General features: G+C 38.3%; 2 protein-coding genes across 4 annotated transcripts; both read right to left on the bottom strand.

Moving 5' to 3' along the window:
* Positions 1 to 1161: 1161 nt before the first annotated feature.
* On the bottom strand, positions 1162 to 11523 carry LOC103704385 (serine/threonine protein phosphatase 2A 57 kDa regulatory subunit B' kappa isoform-like). 3 transcript variants are annotated; one of them, XM_008787652.3, is made up of 4 exons: positions 11188 to 11523; positions 10957 to 11025; positions 9617 to 10797; positions 1162 to 2276 (listed from the first exon to the last, which is right to left on the bottom strand). In XM_008787652.3, exons 2-4 carry the CDS (start codon positions 10985 to 10987, stop codon positions 1908 to 1910), a joined length of 1581 nt encoding a protein of 526 aa, XP_008785874.1. In that variant the 5' UTR covers positions 10988 to 11025; positions 11188 to 11523; the 3' UTR covers positions 1162 to 1907. The 3 variants fall into 3 exon arrangements, with proteins under 3 accessions (XP_008785874.1, XP_008785883.1, XP_008785890.1); XM_008787661.3 differs by lacking the exon at positions 10957 to 11025 and having other exon boundaries at positions 9617 to 10892; positions 11188 to 11522; XM_008787668.3 differs by lacking the exon at positions 10957 to 11025 and having other exon boundaries at positions 11188 to 11522.
* A 3035-nt stretch (positions 11524 to 14558) lies between these two features.
* LOC103704407 (auxin-responsive protein IAA1-like) lies at positions 14559 to 18664 on the bottom strand. The gene is made up of 5 exons (XM_008787678.4): positions 18357 to 18664; positions 17201 to 17382; positions 17001 to 17100; positions 15270 to 15331; positions 14559 to 14844 (listed from the first exon to the last, which is right to left on the bottom strand). Exons 1-5 carry the CDS (start codon positions 18608 to 18610, stop codon positions 14825 to 14827), a joined length of 618 nt encoding a protein of 205 aa, XP_008785900.1. The 5' UTR covers positions 18611 to 18664; the 3' UTR covers positions 14559 to 14824.
* Between the last annotated feature and the right edge of the window lie 4630 nt (positions 18665 to 23294).

The following is a 23294-nucleotide window of genomic DNA, read 5'->3' as shown; positions in this document are numbered from 1 at the left end:
TGCGGTTAACAACTGAGTTTGCGGTATAGAACATCGATTCAAAAGTTCTGCTTGGCCACTGGATAGAAGATTTTTGGCAATAGATTTGGACCTTGTGCCATTTCTCTTGATTTATTTATAAAAATAGTTTACATTGGATTGGCAGAAGCTTCAAACAAAGAACGTGATCGAGTAGAAAAAAATATTTGAGCAGGTGGTTTCATCTTTAACGGGCTTGGTTTCATCTTCACTCTTCAGTCATTAAAAGAAGACATCCCAAGAAGTGGTTTGGCCTGCTCAAAATAATATGATTGGAAAGAAAAATATACCAAAAAAAGAGACAATGCTGACCAACTAACCTGGTCCACCTAAATCTGATGAAATCCAAAAGAAAATAATAGATTCTATTAAGACAAGTTGAAATATAGATATGTTGAACGACAAAGACATGTTGAAAGCAACCTAACAAATAAAGAAGAGATGTCCCACCCACCACTGGGTTGCTGTCATCGAACAAAACCGGATAGAGCTTAGCAGGTCATTTTAGCTTTGCTGTCATTTTTGACTTTGTTCATAGTGAGCAACGCCGGTTTATCTGTTTCATTATGTGCAACCAATGTAAGGCATAATAACTTCCTCCTGAAATCAACTCTTCCACATAATTTTAAGAATTTAGCCTTTGCCTTCGAATGCAGTTTGTTGTAATGTGGAATCGCAGAACGCATCCAGTCACAAGAACTGTTGATTGGTCTTAATTTATTGACAGACAACCACATGATTTTGAGTTGGCAACGACCAATCCGTTCATTTCAAACAGAGTGACGTTGGCTCAGAAATGCTCTGCAAGCATATTGACAAAAACAGAGCCGTCGGTTTGGGGTCTCCTCTCCTCCGGTAGGTGTTGACAATAAGCATTCATCACATTCCTGATGCATGGCCGCTGGGGTAGGGTTTGGATTGCACCTTTCGCACGACAGAATAATTGATCCCTTTTCATGACATTTGACTGTTGGATCACATCCTGTACAGAAATTAAAGCATTTCGAACTCTTATTCATCCATCTGTATAGATCTTGAAGCAACTATTGCACAGTCCAACGGTAGATTCATGTGAAGAAAGATAAATCCTTCTGTTGTCCTGATGCTGCACAGAAGAGATCGATCAACTACAAGATAAATATGTGCATTCATGGGTTTTTTTTCCTTTTATTTCAAAAAACAAGGTATACTCAAGGTCATGTTGGTATGATAGCATCCATAACTGAAAATTGTTTACGGTCTACAGGGTTGAATTATGGCCGTAATAAACTACATGAATCTGTATCCCTGCAGGTGCCAACCAGCTGAGTTGATGAACTTACTAATAGTAGGATACCAATGAGTTGAGTTCAATCCCTGCTCTCAACGGGATTTTGGCCAGGCTTTTTCCTTAGTGCACAAAAATAATAATGTGCCCCTGCTTTCTTGCAGTGATGCCCACCAGCAAGGAGAAACTGGATGAGATCATTTGACAAGCTCACTCCAGCAACTGATCGCACTAAGCACAAAAATGGTAGTAAGAATAACCAACAATACATCAGCCCCGTACCAGATTCTGTCAATCAACCTCATCTTCAAGAGGGGCAAGAAACAAGTTTGCCACTTGTAATATATTCTCGCAGAATAATACAAATGTGGTACAGATAATGGCTGTGAAAAATACTTTGAGAAAACACAGCTTCCCTGGCCTAACAACAGCAGCAATTCAATACAGGAAGCTTAACAAGGCATTCAGATGCGTTCAATAACATGCTGGTGGAGCAAACCACATCTCTTACCAACCAAAATAGTGGTATTGAGGCGGAGATAAACCCCAGCTATGTGGGGTTGGCGGTTTCCACGTCTCTCACCAAGCAAACTAGAGGTAACGAGGTGGAGATAAATCCCAATTATGTGAGGGTAGCAGCTACAAGAGGAACCCTAACAGGTGTTACCAGGACAGCTGTGTTTCTGGTAACCGGTTGGAATGTAGCAGCAGTTTCAAGACGCTCCCAGATCAGCCTTCGCCTCTCCTCCATCACCCCACGCTTGTCTTCCTCCTCTTGGAACTTCCTTTGGCAAGCCAAAAACAGATCCCCATCCATATCAGAGAACATCTTCCTTATGTTCATTGTTACATTCAGAACAGACTGGCTCCAGTGACACCGGGCATTCCTTTCTAAAGCTGGGTAAATAAGGGGCAGAATTACTTGCCGATTCTGTGCAATCAGATTCATCAAGTGATCATTGTTCCACAAGAACAGGGCCCGCTCGGCAACCTGAAACATTTTGTTTTTCAACAGCAATAAGCAAAAGGCAATGCGTACCTCTTTCTTTAGCTACAGATGTAGAGCTGTATTCAGGAGCACAGACTTGTCAAGTACAAAATTAAAACAGTAACATCACAATATAGCATATAAGAAAAATTGCTAGGAGATAGATGCTGTAGGAACAATCATGAATCATGGCAGAGTTAAGGCAATAAGGCATCTAATAGCATGGCCATATGACAGACATAAAATGGGTTACAACAACTTCCAACCTTAGGAGAGGCTAAAAAACTTGAAGATCTTCCTAATTGTTGAGGGTAAATGATTGTTTTTTCGGGAATACGCTCCTGTTCAAGATAACTGTCGTAATACCCAACTAGTTTTTTCAGAAGCTCGGAACAGTTTACTTTTCTTAGAAACACTAGTAGCCATGAAATCAGGCAGAAGGATACGGTTTTAGAATCAAGTTCAGCCGGAAAGGGGTATGAAGGAAGATACAATTCCGTAGGATAGATATAGCTGCGGATGTATTCATGAAGAAAAACAAATCATCAGAGATATCATAAAAGGGCTTTAGGTGCAAATGGCTCAATATATAGATGCTATAGGAAAGGTGCTACATTGGTAACATAATCAAAGTGCATATTCAAGGAAAGTACTTTAAGCTGGAGCAAACACCACGTTAAGGGCCTGCTTGGATATTCCTACAGGATTAGGTTGAAAATCTTGCAGCAATCAAGCCTCTTGGCCCATCCAACTCGTATCTTATAACGATCAGCCCAAATCCAAGCCCGAAACCCAGCTTTTGGGCTTTTCGAAAAAAGACCCATGGAGGGTTTTTTTCCCTTCCCACAAGATTTGGGTTAGAAGGTGTTTGGTTGATAGAGCCATGTTTAAATGGGCAGCCCAATCCACGAATCCTGCAGAATTTTTAGCCCAATCCTATAAAAAGATCCAAATAGGCCCTAAGAAAGCAAGCAAACCTTGTATGGCAATTACCTTATTACAGATTAAGCTTGATTGGATGAACCCGACCACTGCCTGACCATTAGTATGGTTAGATTGTTAGAAGTGACTTCAAAAAGACAAGAAGTGGAAATGCTAATTGTTAAAACCATGATTCATATGAACAGCCTCACATAGCCTTTTTGTTGCATTACAAATTTAATGATGATATATGTTGTCACTGGCGCTGTTGTACTTGCTCTCTTTTGCTCTATTCTTGCCTCTAACATACATGTTTTTGTGCAAATAAGTATACAAATGTATCAAAATTTTACATTCTTCATATTTTCTGTGATTTTATCTATCCTAACTCTTTTAAACCATTGATAAATTTGGTCTTTTTTTCTGAATTCCTATTATTTATGCCTAGTCAAATTATTCTCTTGCGCTGAACTTGTGATTATGTTCCCACTAAAGTGTGGTACATATGACACAGGTGATAAAAGCTGGTAGAGCAAATATGGTGGAGTTATGGAAACCACCAAAACCCTGAGAACTTCATGAGCGCTTTTCCAAGTTTCAGTTATAAAGTAGCACAAATAAGCACTTTTGGAACAAAGGATGCGGTACTTGCACATTAGAATTGACACAGATGACCAAATAGCCATGAACTGAACAGCTTGGAGGTTTTGCTGGCTAAATCAAGTGCAAGCCATCATTCAAGCCATTGGTTGTTTATGTGCAACATTTTGAAGGGACTGAGGATAGTATAAAAACTTATGAGCAGCAGGCTCCATGCAAACTGGTGCCATCCAAATTTGTGTTCAGCCTCCCAAACAAACAAACAAAGAACACAGAGGAATGGCATTATGGTCGGTTTATCCAGGTGCAGGTGGTTAGAACACCACATAGCTGGTGGATCAGACCATCTAATACCTAACATAACAGCTGACTCGAAGTTCAGTTCATGAATTCTCATGAAGGGACTATTTGGAGTCCTGTAGTTGAAGTAGCATTGCAACTTAAGTTGCAGCAATTAAATTACAAGAAAGCTCACTTCTTATGTTTCGATGAGAGTTTAGAATAAAGGAGGGGCATCTTTGACAGATGTTCCATCGAACATCTTGCGAGTAGACATCAAGTTGGAGTACTCGATGTACGTGAAGATGAGGACGTTTCAGGCAAAACTTTTGGCATCAAAGTCGCCAACAGCAAGGGCATGGGGTGGATCTGGGTGCCAGGGAGAGGAAGCAGGTAATGGTGCAAGCCTTAAGGAAGGCGGATAAGGTAGAGAGGGACGGGGTGGGGGGCTAGAGGTGGCCCCATAGCAGCATAGAGGCAAAGTGGGTGGGCAGTGGCAGAGAAGGAGGCGGCGGTGAAGTGGAGAGAAGGGAAGAGGGAAATCTTTTTTTTTCATTAAGATACCTACTTGAGTGGCTGCAACTCGTCCAACGGCCATTTTAACCGCAAGTTGACTTACCACACAATAGTTCTGAGTTACAACCCAACAAGCAACTCAACCTCCCGTGTATTTTGAGTTGCAGGCATCCAAAAAAGCTGGCTGGCCTGCACCTGCAATTTAAGCTGCATGCACCTCCACTTTCAAAACTCCAAACAGCCCCTATGACACTGTACCAACAACTGATGTTCAATTCGGTGACAATCAGATAAATCATCATGAAGGAGTTCATCAATCAAAGAACAACGTAAAGGGAATCGCATAGTGTGTTTTGATTTGTGCAAATGACAAAAGCTTATCGCTAACGATTGAACTAATATGTAAGGTCCATCTCTATTCATTTTAGAATATCAAATACAAAGATGAGTAAATACTAGAGATAAAAATCTGCTATATGAAACTATAAAACATTTAATAGGATTAGACTAGAATTAGCAAGAGCAACTAAAGAAGTTACTGATCAACAGAACAAATTCAACATTCAAGTTATAAAATCCATTTTTTATATCAAAAGAAAATTCTAACTAAGATGGGTGCCAATTTTCTAACAAAGACTCAAGGAATTCTTGGTTTTGGTTCAATTAATTATCTCAGCACATCTCCAGTTCTACATCACACAATTTTTCAATTACTTGTGTCTTTTCACAAAGACATAAACCTTATAGAATTGGTCTAAGTTAACTCAGAACTGTATCTTTAAGATCAGTTACTCTGAACTCAAACTTAATGTTCTGATCTGGCTGCAACAGCTTCATTAGGGTCTGCGCCTCAAAGACTTTGCCTTTTTCAAACTTAAAAGCAAAGTAATCAAGATATTCTAGTCCAACCAATAATAGCACCAACAGTCAAGTATGTATAGCAACTGAAGAAACTGGGTGCAGACCACAAGAAAAGCAAAGAGCAAAGCATCCTTTGGAAGGAAAAGTCATACAGTGATGCCCAAACAAGGACTGATAGGTATAAAATGGTACTGCATAATAAGTCTGATTACTAGGGGAAATCATTTCTAATTTTAGAATTTTCCCTTTTTAGTTTTGGATGCTTGATTGATGGTTGGCTGAGATTATAATGGTAATTTTAGGTGATATGTCGTGCCTTATTGGAAGTTGTGGCAATACAACTTAAACAAAGACAATGGAGTGGGCTGGGTATCATTTTTTCTTCTGCAAAATCATTAAGAAGGCACTCCTGAAGTAATACTTATATGAGAACCAAGCCTCTTTTCATGTTTTAATTTTTAAGAAAGCACTCCTGAAATGCACTTGCATGTTTACATAGGTAAGAATTTATTAGCGCAACTGGGCACAGTCAGGGTTGGATTTGAGACTTGCACCCAGGGAACTAGGAAGTCAGGTTGGGTTTGGGTCTCAGTAAACACAGATCCATTGGGCTTTAGGGTCTAAATTTTGTCCCATACCCGGCCAATTCAGGATTAGGTCAGGTACAAAAAACATTCAGGTAGTGAAAATATCATAGGATTCATCAAGTGTTCAGGTCAAGTTCAGGTATGGTAAGACCCATACTCTACTTAACATGCATCATATTCAGCTTGCTAAGAATCGGGTCTAGTTTCCTATCTGGTAGCAAATAAAAAAAGTTGAACAATGAATCAAGCTAAAACCATTCATACTTTGAGAAGTTTATCGATAAAACATCCAATTACATGCTCCAAAAATTTAATTATAAGCAACAAAGTACTTGATAGTTAACAATGTAATGATGACTGACAGACATTTGAAAAGGGACGCTTAATTTAACATCGCGTACAAGCACTCAAACATGTGATTATTTTTATTCTTTCTACCTCATTAAAAATACATACATACACATGGACATACATAAGCATATACATACACATAGACATACACAAACACACACATATATATATATATATATCTACATATATGTCCATATATATATATATATAGAGAGAGAGAGAGAGAGATACAGATATATACATACATGCACACATATAAACTAGGTATTTAATTAGGACGGAGTCAGGTCCGGTTTAAAAACTCAAACCCACACCCGACCTAAAATTTTCAATGAGTCTAACTTTAGACCCATTCCCAGCCCATTGATTGGCAGGTTGAGGTCAGGCTTGGGTCAGATTGAGCTGGATCTGAGTGGGTTATCGTGTTTGCGGGTTGGAGTGACAGCCCTCGTCGCACCCATAGATAGGTCTAGTTATCATTTGGCCTTGGTCTAGGTTGAATTCAAGTTATATCCCACTTGGACCGCAAGTAAAAATGATTAAAAAAAACATCTCTTTATTTTTAACAAGTAATAGCAGCTCATATAGGCACAAGATGATAGGTAGTTGCCAAACGTTTCCTAAATTATGATATTCAGATACTTGAGAAACACTTCCTTCATAACACATACTACAAGAACTCTTGCTTTAGAAGTTCTAATTAAATTTCTTCCCCCACCTCAGAACAAACAAGTAATGTAGTAGGCTAAACAAAAGGAGGAGGAGAAAAAGCCTCCACCTCCGAACAAACAAGTAATTTAGTAGGCTAAACATAAGAAGGAGAAGAAAAAGGAAGTAGAACACAATACAGCAGGGTGTTTGCCTATAAGTGATCAACTCTTAGCAGCCTAAATCTTTTATCTATGCTTCCACACTTATTTTCCAAGGATCTTGAACCTACACCCGCTTGTATGCACTTCCGTCTTTAGAAGGTCTTTTTTCAGAATTTCATTTCCCACTCCTACAACTATTTGCAATTTAGTTACACAAGGAGGATCTTTAATGGTTGAACCTCACATTCACTTCTCTCTTTCTCATATTCTGACCATATTGCCTAACAAAAACAATGAATCTGTTTAAAACAGAACTGCCTGTAAATTCTAAGGTTATTTCAGATTTGAAGGTTTTTATCTTCGATTAGAACGGTCGTCAGATATAAAGCTTATCACATATATCCAACAGCACTATAACATCCACATCACTGATCAAGCTCTGAGCAGACTGGGAACTTTAGCGATAAGCAATTGCATCCTCCTCCATCATTCAAAAATCAATCAACATCCTCAATTGTCTTGCCTATAATGTTAACTAGGTCTAACAATCAACAATAGGTTCTTTGAAAAACAGATGAACTGCAAAAATATGTAGAAGACCATAAGCCATAAACATAATATCAATTGGCCTCAAGAAAAGCAATTTCATACCACCAATTAAACTACTTATCACATAATGCCTAAAACAATACCCATAGGCTAACTTGATATTCTAGAAATTTAGTATAAAATCATTCTTTGGTTCGAAGTAATCACATATCATTCATAACTTCCAACCAATCCATCGTAATAACTCATCAATGTAAGGAGCCTCAAATTTCCCAAGTAATGACAACGTCAGATAAATTTTGATTTCCTGCAATTTCTTAATCTTCTTAGGCTTTACCTCTAAAATATGTATGTTTTCATCCTTTTGGTAATGCATGTTTTCTTTCTTTTGGGCAACCAGCTATACAAGAACCATACAAGAGGAAACACAGAGGAACTTGTTGTAGAATAATTGAGATCATCAACTCCAGGTACTCAATTGGAAAATGAATTGGGCCAATAAGCCTTTTATAGGAAAAGGGACAAACAATTGTCTTCTTCCCTATGCAAAAAAAAAAAAGCAACTACTCTGGCAATGTGGATCATGGGGAGATTGATTATCAGTATTGTGTCCAAGGTTATGAATGTTGTAGCACTTGAACCTTATTTTAGTCTGTGGGCACTAAACATTTTAACCACTTCATGGTCGACTTAATTATTTGGGCTTTCAAGTCGATTCACTATCTATGAACAGATACAAGAATTGTCAAGGTTTTTCAACAAGATTAACTTCTTTTAAGTTCCTCAGAGACCTGCATTTCATCACTTTCTCGACACCAAGATATCTTTTCCTCCATCTAATTGATGCATAACAACAAATTCATGTTTGTTGCAAGAGCTTGTGCAGGAGGTGTGATGGAGACCATCAAGAATTCGTGACACGTATCCAATACTGAAAAAGAATCCTAGACTTTGGCTAGGTGATGCAGCAGCGGACAATTATTTCTGGATGCAGATTAGTTGTTCATCTTGTTTTGGATCATTAGTAAGTTCATTGACATGGTCCTGGTCAACAGATTCCAAATTCCAATTTTGTTTAAAAAGAAAAATCTCCGTGAACTTCTTCCTACCTTCCCAATTGCTGAACATTTAACGACCAAAATGAAGTGCTTAAACATCACAAAAGTAGCCATGCGTCACAAAGTATAAGAAGCTAAACCAATATTTACGTGTACTGGTTCATTTCCTTCTAATCCTCTACTCTCTATCCAATAACACGCATTGGAGAAATAAAGACAAGTAAAGGAGAAATAAATTACATGTTGAAATACAAATCTACTACAAGAGTTCAACAACAACATAACTGAATGGTGCAACATGTATTTGAGTGCTTTAACTACTCTAAGAAATAAGCACGCTAGTAAACACAATATTTTTGACAATCATGGTCTCCATAGAAAAAAGACATATGCCTGTAAGCCGCAGTAGAAGTTATTTTAGGTAACATAATGTATCTAGAAACCCAATGTCTGTTTGTTAACATGCAACTCACCACACTCATCACTGTGCCAAAGCCAAACAACAAAAATATAAGTTTCATATCACAAACAATGTTTTCTATGTCAGCAAATTTCAGTGACAGAAACTTGTATTTTAGAAGTGTTTTCTTTCCACAAACCAAAAAAGGCAAACATTATTTATATACACAAGAAAGAAGAAAAACCATTGAGGGAATGACAAGAAAAATAAAAAAGAGAGCCCAAGAATGCAAGATTTAACGACAAAATAATCAGCGAAACAACTGATTCACCTTATGTTTCCTCACAAGGTCATTGAGATATTAGAAATTAACCAGATGACGCAATTATAGGTAGAAGAATAGGATTACCTGGAAATGAGAGCTATTGAGGCAACACCCAATCCGCCGGAACAGCGGAACCATGCATTTCTGAAATTCCACCATATTCGTCGCTTCTAGGACCTCTTCCAACTCACCCAAGAACATCACTTCCTTCTGACTGTTCGTCACAGGCCAGTATTTCAGCAAACCCCTGATCACGGAGCTTGCCAACTTTGGCTCTTTCTCTACAAACTGATTAATGCAGTATGTCAGCTGCTGAATATAAACCCCTACTTTTTTTGGTTTATGCAGAGGAATCAGAACCCTGCATAAAAAGATCTTGTGTTCCTCCTTCAGTGGCAACGCAAACCCACTAATCACACTCCCAAAAACCTCCAGCAACTCAGCAATCCCATTATGCCGCTCTGTTTCAAATACAAACCGGTAAAAGATATTGCTCACTGATTTGCGGATGAAGGGCCGCTGAACCATGAACTTCCCATAGATCCTGTGCAAGATTGTTTTCAAGCACTCCCTTTCTCTTGGATCCTCGGAATCAAAAAGGTTGAGCAAACCCCGGATGAATGATTGATCTACATATTTCTTCCCAATCTTTGCATCAAGGGAGGATGACGTAATAACTTTAAGCAGCAAATCATAGACAATCTGCAAATGAGACCATGCTGGATCAAACACCAGTTCTTCTTCTGCCTCGCCAATTGACGAGTTAGCCCGGTGACTTGGAGGGAAAACTCTGAACAAATTAATTGCAAACATTCTACAGCTTGCAGCAATCATCTGATCGGTGAACCGAGGAGCATCGGTGCTCACATAGTCGACAAGCTCTATTAAGGTCTGGCGCTTCAAGTCTTTCCCCACAGAGTCCTTGTTTGGATCAGAGAAGTCAAAAATAATGCAGCAAAGGTTCAACTTGCTGAGGAAAACATTCTGCTTCTCAAAGTTTGGAACATCTTTAAATGAAATTAGAGGCTCAATACCAACAACCACACTTGATGGGAACTCTGCAGAAGCCAATCGTTTCATAGAAGCCGCTCCATCAGGGAGGCCGTTCCCACTAGCAGTCCGTTCGATTGGATTCCCACAGGCAGCAGCATTGTTGCCGGGATTGCTCGGTGGGGAATTCGAGGCAGTGTCATATTTGGAAGATTTACGGGGCAGTTTACTGATGAACTGCTTCCACATGGTTGCAGTATTCGGGTGGTGAGAACCTAAAGCAAGAACATGGCTTGAGAATTCGTAAGACAGGGTTTTGAGGAACAAGACGTCTTGTTGCCTAAGAAGCTTTATAAAGAGTACTGCTAACCTACAAAACAGGGAGGAGAACCCTTAATAATTGCAAACAAATTCAAAGAAGAGAGAAGGAGAACCCTGGATTTTGTTCTTGTCGGAAATAAACATCAGGCCGTGGTTTTTGGAAACGATAGCTGAAATAGATGCTACAAAAGGAAAGTTTAAACAATAAACAGAATATTAACAACTGGAAATTCAAGACTTGGTAAGATCCAACTGGAACCCAATCAAGAAACCCTAGATTTCCGCGATGCGGATGAGATCGATGAGACGAAACAAGAAAGAGCGCAAATTCTAGTTTTACGTACCTTCACGTCGAGCTGCCAGAAGCAACAACTAGATCCCGAGCAGGGACCCGGAACAGAAGAAAAAACCCCCAAGTTGGCGTCCTTGGATGTGGATCTGAGGCTCCGGCACTCCGAATTCAGATATCTTGATCACGGTAGAGAATTTAGGAGGGAAGGGCAGATAGAGCAGAGATCTTGCGAAGTGTTTAGGGTGGAGCGGTGCCACCGCTGCCGATTTCTCTCGCGGCCATGAGATCCAATTAGATCCCCTCTCGAGAGGACAGGAAGGCGAAGAGGGAGGGGATGTTTTTCCCGACTTCGCCCTTCCCCCTTTTTTTTTTCCTGCCTCTCGGAAGTCGGAACTGGAGTTACCGAAAAGCGAAGCAAAATGGCGGGCACGGAGGGCCCGCTGTAACGTGCACCGGGACCGGAACGTATCGGTGCCGGCTGTAACGTGCACCGGGCCCAAAGCGTACGATTTGGGCCGTTCGCCAAAACGCCGCGACGTACCGTCAAAGCGGGCCTACCGATGTACCATCGGAATGTCGAGATGGACCGATCCTGGCCGTTGAACCTCGACAGACAGGGCCCTACACCTCCCGATACGACAACGGACTGACGTGTCAACGCGACAGGTTGTCCGCCGTGATCGTAAAATCCACCAAAAGCCCTGGCGTATCGTACCATAACCAGTTCCAATGGAGCAAAAGGTGAGCTGTTACTCTGGGAATCATTGCGAAAAATAATTAATCCTCCAAGAACAAGCCTAGCGGCGCGCTCGGATGCCAAGGTACGAATTTAGTTTGCTTGTAATTTTTGGTCCCAAGTCTAAATCTATTAAAAACTTAACCGATCTAAACACGACGTTATAGGATTTTAACTATTTTAGGGTATATAGACTTAATTTCCATGGAACAACATGCAACTCGAATCCAGATCCATTTTAAAACTTGTAGTTTGATATATTATATGCTAATATCTCTCATATTTTTTTTTATAAAATTTATAATTATATGTCGAAGCTATATAATTAATGAATAATATTTAGGGTATGAAGGAAATCCAGGTTTCCGAATAATGATATCAAGTTGAGACCTGAACCAAATATCAATTTGTACCCATTCATTCATATGTTATATGATGCTTGTATAACTTTGTTCAACTCTATTTAGGCCCATCGGAATTCAAACCTCTTACATCTTGTTGCCATATTAAGTGTTTCTTCTTTTAACTGATTCTAATAATCATGTGGATTTCTTGTATATATATCCTTCTAAATATACGAAATTGAATGAATACTCTCGTAAAATTACTATTTATATGGATATCATTTATATATATATATATACACCCATACCATTTAACGTCCTTAAAAAATAAATAGCTTAAAATTAAAATAACTAAAATACCCTTATGGGTAGATATGCAAAAAAAAAAAAAAAGCTATAAGGGTATACACGCAAATGACAACCTTATAAGGGTATTTGTGTAATTTCTCATATTTAGAATGGTATACATACAAAAAAATATATTAAAAATAAATTAAAACTTGGCTGAAATTTGCCTGAAATTTGCCAAATCTTTTATGATTCAGTTGGATCGATAAGTCAAAAAAAATTGAGTCACATTGTCAATTTTTTTTTTAAGTTCTCAACTCAGTCGAGTTGGAATATTAGATGATTTTTTTGGTGATACTAATCTCTATTTGATTTTGTTATAATTATTGTAACTGAATCTATAACATTTACATATTCTTCATTATCTTTAGAAGATTAATGCACATTGAATTTAAATTAATTATAGATGCTTTGATTAGTAAACTATTTTTTAGTGACTTGTAAATGCCAAATTGTTGTTTGTTTTTGAAGCAAAAATTTCGTAAAAGCAACATGATTTATTCTATAAAAGTTGATATTAACATAATTTAATTTTTTATTTTTTATTGATGAGTTATCTTTACTGGATTTTGACCATTTTTTATTATACTTTTTTAAGTGTATACTCTCCTAAATATGCATAATTGCATGAATACCGTCACAAAGTTGCTATTTGAATGTACATCCATACAAAGTTTTTTTTCGTATGTTTACAGGATATTTCAGTCATTTTAATTTCAAATTGCTTATTTTTTAGGGCGTTAGATGGTATGAGTACATATATAAAAAAAGTAAATAAATGATATACATGCAAAATAAGTATTTTATGATGGTATACATGCAAATAGCAATTTTATACTGAGTATTGATATAATTGCATATATTTTGAATGGTACACATCACATGCAAAAAAACTCTAATTATTTTCTCCTCCTCATCTCTTTCTTTTCAATGCAGCTAACATGTAAGAGAGCAGTACAAGGCACCGTATCAATAGAAGGTAAGATTGCAAGAATCATCCAAATCTACATTTCTAGCCATGTTAAATCAAAGCAATCTTTCCATAGTTTGACATATAGGGGCTAAATTTCACAATAAGCATGGAAACACATTTAGTTGCGGCATGAAGCGCGGAAAAGGTTGCGCGGATACTTGTGACCAGGCGTAAAAGAAGGAGGAAAAGAATGCACTAACACCAGCCCGCTCTACCTTTTTCTCTCTTTTCCCGAGCGCAAATTAGGACTTGACTTGAATGCTGGTCATGTTAGTTGTGATAAATAAGCGAAGGAAGGATGGGAATTTCAAGTTCCTACGTGGATAAGATAGGCATCAATTATGAGTTTGGGAGGACAGCTATTTGTTCTCTGCCGACATGCTCAGGTGGCCGCGGATCATATATTCCTCATTTGCCGACACCAAGGATGTCCTTAAATTCCAATTCAAAGTGTAAGTCAATCTAGACCCTGTGGCGTTTTTTTCTTTTTTTTCTTTTTTTTTTTAATGTGGAAGAGTTGCAATTGGAAAGAGGAAAGATCAGGATACTTGCATCTTTGCTTTGCACAAGGCAATGTGGCTGGGGTGCATTGCCTGGATTTTCACAGGGAAGGTGAGGCATTCCACTCACCTCCGAGAGTCCATAAATTACTGGGTTTCCAATGGACAGGTGCCAAGTTTCAACACCTCCCTACACGTCGATATGGAGCTTTGGTTTCTGAAGGCGATTAGGATACTGCTTGTGTGCTCATGGTCTGCATAAATCATCAACATAACACTCCTGGATATGTATAATTATAGTTTATAGAAACAGAGAATTATGAGATGACATGTTTGAGCTCACTGATCTGAAACCTGATTTTCATTCCTTTTGCCAAGTCCCGAAAATCAAGTTCCGAATTTTGACTAACAGAGACAATCCCTGCTTCGGATCGCTTACATAATCCATGTTAGTAATCTACTTTAACTGGAGACTGAGAGGCCTCTCCCATCAAAACTGAACACAAACATGACACCCGCTTATAAGCAATAGAAATGAGATATATTAACAAGACATATGTATGTTGATCTTACTCATCATCGCAAAACAAGCTATTCCGTATACATTTTTTTTTTTCCCTCTTCTCAAGTGAAAAGGGTATAATGGTTACAGCAATATCACTTATTTCTAGTCTCTTCTTGACCATTCAAACCTCAGGGGAAGAACAATCCCTGTACATGATTTTGTACTGGGGAACCTGCTGTCTATCCCAGATCATCTTTTGTTTGTGCAACTGATGAAACTTGCATCACTGTGGTGCTCTTGGGGCTGCATTCACCACAAATGAAAAATCACATTAAACATACATCAGCGCCGGCATTCTTTCTCAAAAAAAGATTGTGGTTTATTAAATAAATGAAAAATTTGTTGCAATAAGCAGCAACATATAAGCTACTTTGTTTCTATGGCGCCTTTGATCTGGGCACAAGTCAACCGTTTTAAAATCTTTATTTCACTTAGGCCTGCATCAACAGCCTGGCTTATAACAATAGTATATCATCCGGTTTGAAAGGGCCTCGGACCCTGCACGAATGTCCCTACCTCCTTGGTTTCTCTATTAGATCTTTGCAGGGTCGATTTAGTGGAAATCATCCAATGGTGTATGAGAGATTTCGAGCAAAATGCTAGAGGTCATTAAGAAATTCTTGCAGGTTGGAAAAAAAGAAGAAGAATGAAATGAATATCAACATTACCTATATTAACAGCCTCTGAGCTTTTCATCAACCGAAGCCGCTTGCATGATGCCACAAACATTCTGCAAGCAAGAAACAGATGTCAGATTATGCTCAATTATGCTACATAATCGAGAGAAAGGCATCCCCGTTCCATGCATTCCTGTTCCACAAATTTAAAAAATTAATGCTAGCATTGTTAAGGTTCTGGAATGTGAGATGTGCATAGGAGAGCATTTCTTTATGTTCAGGTGCCTGATATGCCCGTAAGTTTCATGACATACAAGGTGTTCTTTTAGTAATTCACAAAAAGCACCATTACTTCTAGAAGAACATCATTTGATTATTGAATTTCAACTATTTCAATAAATATTGTTATACATGTAAAATTCAGACTTATATTTGGTGGAAAAAAGACTGATCGATCCAACCAAAATAGAAGAGGAATTTGTTTTTCTATGTTTCTTTACGCATTTGACCATCATTGCAAGCAAAAAGATTGAAAATCTATGAAGCATCGTAAATTTTCTAATTTTTCATCAAGAGTGGTTCGGATGCCCAAATTTCTGTATCCTTATATAATCATGTCTTTGGGTGGGAAGTCTGAGTTGAAGAGCTTATGATCTATTTGATGAGAAAAAATGGAATGGAGCAGGGGGAGATCATACAAAACATAACACCTGCAAAACCTTTGGCATACTGCAAATCGCCATGACAATTGACACGGAATCCTGTGAGTTGGTGTAATTGGAGATTTGGTGGCTCTGACTCAATAATTAGAGTATCCACTCCAAGATAATATTGAATATACATCTTCCTTTATATAAACAATAATTCACATATGTGATAGCTAGATTTTCAAACATTTGCTAAACACCTGATTATCCTTTTTTGGATGCTATCTGAGACAAAGATGGAAAGATAACATGAAAATATTCTTTGATTAAGTTGAGGAGAACGACCGAATGGATGATGGAGGCCATTGATCAACAGCTTGCGTGCATGAGAGGAAGAGAAGAGAAGAGAATAGGATTTTTCAGGGAGAAAAGAGTATCATCTGATTTCATTCCATACATACACAAAATACGTGAGTGTATATATACATGGTTAATCATGACCCAAATCCAAAAACTCCCCTAGGCCATAAGGAAGAAGAGCCTATTTCCGCTTGGCTCTTGTTCTCCTCCACCATCAAAGACTTGCAATATCAACCTTAGGTGGAAGGTGAGATCACATATATGGATGGGCTCACGAAATCAATAAGAGCAAATGCAGCCCCTCCGAAACACGACTTCAAGAGCATTTTTTCCCTCTAAAATTTGGGATATCAAATTAAAAACACCTCTGCTCGTGGTGACATGTCCTAGCAGTCACAGCCCTTTGCTTAGCAACAGGAGATCCTAGATTCAATTCTTGAATTAGTGCACCTCCAGAAATTTTGTATGGGTAATTATAGTGCAGGTAGGTCTTTCTCCTTTTATCTCATGTCAAAAGTCCTCCTTTTAACAACGTTTGAATTGCAAATATCAAAGATCCAATCATCCAGTTGTTATAGATTTGTGATAACAGTACAAATCCGAATGGGTACAAGAGCTTACATCTATATAGATTCTAAATATATCTCATGAAAATCCATTTAAATATATCTCATGAAAGATTCTAAACTAAATCAACAAGATAAAATCCATTTCAAAAGTCCAAATAATTATGTCCGTAGAAGATAACGGTACGAGGTTCAGACACGAAACTTACTTCCAGGGGACATCTCCTACCAGCATCCAGTCGCCGTCCTTGTCCTCATACGTGGGGATGTAATCCGTCCCCTTAACGAGATCCACCAGCCGCCGGTCGCCTGCCACAAATAAGCAGAATACTCCCTCAATCACCCATGGATCAGACGGCGAGAATTAGATAGAGAGAGGGGGAGTTATGGGGAAATTGGACCGACGTACGGATGGTGAAACAGGAGAACATCTCTTGGAGGGCAATTAACAGTTGGTGGTAGCCGGAGTAGGTCTCCAGGTCCACCTTGCGGAGGTAAGGTGCGCCGTCCACCGCCACCTTCACATACGTGCAGCTCCTCAACGCGTTCTTCCGGTAAGACCTCACCGGCGGCCAACCCACCACTCGTGCCCTATTATATTGTCAAGCAGTAGTAATTAGCTAATTTGGTGCTCAAGCAAAATCATTAATTTAATTTGCAATCTAGTTTCTATTGCATCTGAAGCCTTCAAAACCAATTTCACAAGAGAAATGTATAATTATATGTTGGATGCTTATGCAGAGGATCAGAAGGAGATCCTGGATACAACCAAAAAAAAATACAATCCCTCCAAGGCTCCAAATTGTATATTCCTCCGGGAGGTGTCGATCGGGTGTTCCCTCGATAAGTGAGGGCTAAATTGGTATTTAAAAATAGGTTTTTTTTGTATAAATATTTTTTTAAAAGTTTAAATTTGCATAAAAATTCTCTTAAATTTTATATTTATCCCTGTATCTTTATAAAACACTGCTTTTTCTTTTTTGCACCAATCTTTCTTTGTTTTAACACCATCAATAAAAACTATATTTATTTTAATTAAAAATAAAATAAAATTTTATTTTTTTTTGATAGTTTTCTAAATATTTTAACAGATAACATGAATACATATGAAAAATAAAAATAAAAAATAGTAAATAATTGTTTTACAAGAATATTCAAAATAGTATCATATAATATTTGAGGGTATTCATAAAAAAACTCTTAAAAAATTAAGATTGTAACTTTGCCACTTTGTTCTTTTAAAAAAATATAAAAATAAGAATCCTAATATTTATTTTCATATTTTTAGTAACAAATAATATATTTGATTATTTTTTTTAACAAGGAGAGAAGGGGGGGAATCAATTTAGTTTAAGAAATAATCCATTTAGTTGGATTCAATTTATCCATCAAACTCGGCCATCCAGAAGAAAGAAACCCATCGTTTCTTTCCTGGATACTTCTTGTAGAAGAGGGAGGGGGGGAATCATGGGAACGTTTTCTATGAAACAGCAATCGCTACCCACGGGAAACGCCAGAGTCACTAAGTATCGGCAAATCACATAAATCCGTCAGTCCGTACTTACTTGGACGCTGGGGGTCTGCCGGCGCCGGAAGCCGCGCAATCCGGCGACTCATCGCCGAGATCCCCTCCTCGGCGTGTCTCGATCCCGGAGCTCCCATGCGACAGATCTGCGGTCTCCGAGAAGCCGTGCTTCCTCTCTTGCTGGTCCGATCCGCCAGCCCTCGAACCCCCGGGAAGGCCGAGGGTCAGCGCTGTCTCCTCGTAGCCCACCTCCATCTCCGTCGAGCTCCTCTCCATCTCCGACATCGTCGACATCTCCACTCTCTCTCTCTCTCTCTCTCTATATCTATCTCTCTGTCTCTCGGCTGGCTCCCTCCCCATCTTTCTCTTATGGAAGCGGTACCGGCCACCCACATGGCGACACGTTGCAAGAAATCAGCCGGCCGTGTGAGTCTTGCACGAGCAAGCTTCTACTGTGTGCGAGAAAAATCTCGACCGTTGAGAACCGAAGAGCGACGGGTGCAGATTCGTTCTTCGAATTAAAGTGCGTGAGGGGAAGGTGCGAGGGAGGAAGCGATTTGTCGGCCCGCGAGGAGACACGTGAAGGTGTTGTTGGACTGTCGGCGACTTGTCTCCTCTTTCTTTATTCCTATCGAGGAGGAGGAGGAGGAGGCATTCCATTAATTAATCGAAGACGCCACTCCATTTCGGTGGGCTCGCCCACGCGATTCATGTGCGACCAGGATTTCAGGGTATCTAGCCTCGCTAAGCTGGTAACTAAAACAATGTAGATCCGACCAATTTGATACATTGAAATCATAAAAATAAAATTCTTATTCTTCTTCTACTATGAAAAAAATAAAAGAATAACAGAGGATAGTTGTAAGTAATTATAGTGATTTTCCCATTTATTGTCCAAAAAATAATGATAGGTGGTTGTTATTTGACTGTGAATCTGATTGGATTGTGCATAATCATTGGATAGTTGATTTAGTAGTGATGATCAACATTATCACAGCTGCATGTATAATTAGAAATATATAGGCTAAGTATAGTTTAGATCAAAATACTATATAATAATCAATCTAATGATTTAGTGTCGTAATTGACAATAAAAGTTTTATTTAAAATGTTTGTTGCATTTTTTTGACACTTTCGATATCATATGGACCTCATATCATGAGAATTTGTTGTTGAATTCAATGTATTGATATTCTCTTTTTTCTTGCATGCTATTAAGAGTATGTTGTAATATGCTTATGCAAAGAAGAAGTTTGAAATAGCATTTAACTAGATGATTCAAGAAGAAATCTAAATTTAAAAATTTTATTTTATATAAGATTAATGTTCAATAGACTAGGCTAATGCACTAGACTAAGTCTAAACATATAAAAAATAAAAAATTAAAATATATGTGTATATGTATGTATATATATATAGGCTAGGTCGGGTTGGGTTGGTTTGAATCATTTTTTCTAAAAACTCAAACTGAAGCCAAAATCAAATTTTTTTGATTTAAAATTTTCTCCAACAACCACAAAATCAATTTTTTTTAAAAAATAATATGAACTTAACCGAAAAATCTCATTCAGATTGGTTTTGCGGTTTAGTTATTTTTTGCACACCCCTATATGTCTGCTCAAAATCTATCTCCCACATGCCACTTGCACATTGCCAATTTGCCAGAACGAGAGAGAGAGAGAGAGAGAGAGAGAGAGAGAGAGAGAGAGAGAGCAACGAAAAGCTAATTATTAAACAAAATGATTATTTATTGCACCTAATTTCTTCGAAAATAATGATTTAGGTAAGATTTAATTTTTGATAATGAATTCCCACCATGATAAATCCAAACTAGGGGGCTCTCCTTTTAGATGTGTTTTGGTCCTTAGAACTTATACGAGACAAGAAAAATCGGCAGGGGACTGTGGGTCGGGGAAGTGGATATCAACAATATCGGATATTTTGGAATTACGCTAAAGATAGATAACAATTTCCGTGCATTGTCGGGAAAACAAGCAAACGTGACGTTTATCAGGGGCTTCAAGCCTTAAACTTTGCAACATTAACAAGCCTAACCGGTCAAAGTTCATAGTCCGGCTGGTGGAGGGCTACAATTAGACCAAATTTATTTGGTTGCAGTGGGGCCTGGTTTAAACTTTATTGATCTACAGTTATTAAATGAAACCCTAAAGTCTGGTACCTCAATTCCTAAGTCCTAACTCATCTGTAATCAAATTGAGAAATATGAAGTGATAGGTCTGTAATGGTTAGGCTCGACGGCATCCTTTCCGTCGTATTTTATTTTTTTAATTTTTTAATGCACTCATACTAAAATTATATAATATATCAAGCTTATCAAAAAAAATTAAAAAAAAAGTGTCTATATCCAACATATTTGTTCTATATAAATCTATATCCAACTACCAAGTCATTCAAGTGGCCACTTGTCATCGAAAAGTAAAGAAAAACATGATATACAAAGACCGTAAACAAAAATCAAATTAATTTAAAATATATTATCAAACTTGCAGTACCTCAAAAATTTACGAATTTAGGTCGGGTCAACCTATTCGGATTTATTTATTAAATAGGTTGGATTCAGGTTTAGACCTTTGACCTATTTAACCCATTTAATAATTGAGTCAGGTCATAACCTAATCCATTTAACCTGTTTAAAATTTGCTTAATCTATTTATGATCAGTCTAACTCGACCGCTTAACCTGTTTAATCTATTTAAATCTATTTACCGTCAAAAATCTATTTAACTTGTTTAAACCTGTCTCGACCTGTTTAATAAATGGATTCTGTGGGTCGAATCGGATTACTTGTTTAACAAACAGATTGAATTCAGATTTAAAATTTTAATCTGTTTAATAAACATATTGGATTCGGATTGTTGAATTTTTTAGCCAACCCCATTCGACCCGACCTTATTGCCACCCTCAATGGCAATGGAGCCAGGGAAGCGCCCTCCTTGAAGTCAAGCTGCCCGGGCCAACCATCAAATGATTCCCTCTTCCTTCTTCCTTTCTTTCCACCTACCACGAGTTCGACGAAAAGCCCATGGAGAGGTCCTAAAGAGGTCTTCTCTTGGAGGCTGGAGCACTTCTGGCAGGCTGATGCACTTTGTATTTGTTCCTACAACTATACTGTTCTCATTCTTTCAAGTTATCGGGACTTTGCTTGAGCGCCTGCTAAGTGGCCGTCAACTCTTTAAGAGACTATCAGGTCAGCCACACTTTCTCGCATCACGATGCATACTGGGCCATGGAAACAGTGTGGATCTCTGTTTGGTTGTTACCTGTGGTGACAGTGTATGCTTCATGGTTTTTCGTGGGTGTTTACTTACAACGATGGACAATCATTTTGCTGATTTATTCTACTCATGTAACATGTTCACTGCTCCTTGTTTTTTTTGCTATATGGATGTGTGGGCCTTAATTGTTATCATCTAGAATCTTTGGCAGCTAATGAGTATCCCTATGCAGCTTTTTTTTTAGATTTCAGTCCTTGCATTGGCACACTAAGACCCTGTTTGGGGGAGCTGTTGGCAGTAGAGCTGTTGGAAGTAGAGCTGTCTGAAGTAGAGCTGTTATAAAAAGCTGTTTGTTGTTTGGTAACTATATTTTTAAAGTGCTGTGGCACTTTAACATATGTTTGGTAAACAAACTGAGAAAGTACTTTTATATGACAAAATTACCATAAAGGACATTGCATAGTATTATACAATAGAGCATGATAAACATAACATATATTAATACATAATATACGATATAGTATAATATTACTGTAATATAAAATATTATTATTATAATATAGTAATATGATATTGCATAGCATAGCATAATGGTTATATAATTATTAGTATTAATTAATTTCTCATAATATAACATAATATTAAATTATTTAAAATAACATATTAATGTATTACGATATAAGGTAATATAATATAATATGTATAGTATAATACAATAATAAAGGTATAAAATAATATATTATTAGTATAAATTAATTTTTCATAATATAACATAATATTAAATTATTTAACATTACATATTAATGTATTATGATATAATGTAATATAATAATATATTTATAGTATAATACAACAATAAATAACTATTTATCTGTTTAATAGATTATCTTTTTACTTAACTATTTACAATGGCGACAAATTCACCGTACTTATCAATATCATAAGGATCAGATTATTTGCCACTCACTCATTATTTTTCTTTATATTTATTTATTTATACGTTCATTCGTATATATATTTTTATTTATGCATTTATTTATTTATTATTTTATCCATTGAAATATATTTATTTATTATCTTATTTATTTATTCATTCATTCATTCATTTATATAAATATTTATTTATGCATTTATTTATTTATTTATTTTTTCTTTTCTTTTCTTTTCTTTTCTTTTCTTCTTTTTTTTCCTTTTCTTTTTTTCTTCTCTTCTTCTCCTTCCTTCCTCTGCCCCCTTCTCCGTTCTTCTCCTCCCGCGCACCCGGCAGCACCGGAAGGGGGCCAGGCCACGGCGGCCGCGGGAGGGGGCCGGGCCGTGGCCGACGGTGCCGGAGGGGGTGCGGCCCTACGGCGGCGGGGGAGAGGGACGGGGTGCAGCGGCAGGGGAGAGGGAGGGGGTGCGGCGGCGGGGGAGAGGGAGGGGGTGCGGCACTGCAGCGGGGAGACACTGCAGCGGCGGGGGAGAGGGAGGGGGTGCGGCGGCGGCAGCGGCGGGGGAGAGGGAGGGGGTGCGGCGGCGGGGCGCGGCAGCGGCGGGGAAGAGGGAGGGGGTGCGGCGGCGGGGAGAGGGACGGGGTGCGGCGGCGAGGGAGAGGGAGGCACAGCAGCGGCAGCGGCGGCGATGATGCGGGGGGGAGGGGTGGGGGTGGGTTGGGAGGTGGTTTGGGAGAGGAACAGGGCCGGGGGGAGGGGGGGCGGGTCGGTTGGGAGAGGAACAGGCGGTGAGGAACCTTTTTTTGGGGA

The sequence above is a fragment of the Phoenix dactylifera genome, chromosome 9, assembly GCF_009389715.1.
Source record: "Phoenix dactylifera cultivar Barhee BC4 chromosome 9, palm_55x_up_171113_PBpolish2nd_filt_p, whole genome shotgun sequence".
NCBI classification, from domain to species: Eukaryota; Viridiplantae; Streptophyta; class Magnoliopsida; order Arecales; family Arecaceae; genus Phoenix; species Phoenix dactylifera.
This window is presented reverse-complemented; position numbering and strand designations above follow the sequence as displayed.

Coding starts and splice junctions, on each gene's coding strand:
- LOC103704385 (XM_008787652.3), bottom strand. CDS start 10,987: ATGTTTATTTCCGACAAGAACAAAATCCAGG. Junction 10,798..10,956: donor CGACAAGAACAAAATCCAGG/GTTCTCCTTCTC, acceptor TTCTTGCTTTAG/GTTCTCACCACCCGAATACT. Junction 2,277..9,616: donor TCAATAGCTCTCATTTCCAG/GTAATCCTATTC, acceptor AAAATGTTTCAG/GTTGCCGAGCGGGCCCTGTT.
- LOC103704407 (XM_008787678.4), bottom strand. CDS start 18,610: ATGTCGACGATGTCGGAGATGGAGAGGAGCTCGACGGAGATGGAGGTG. Junction 17,383..18,356: donor GGCAGACCCCCAGCGTCCAA/GTAAGTACGGAC, acceptor ACAATATAATAG/GGCACGAGTGGTGGGTTGGC. Junction 17,101..17,200: donor GTTCTCCTGTTTCACCATCC/GTACGTCGGTCC, acceptor TATTTGTGGCAG/GCGACCGGCGGCTGGTGGAT.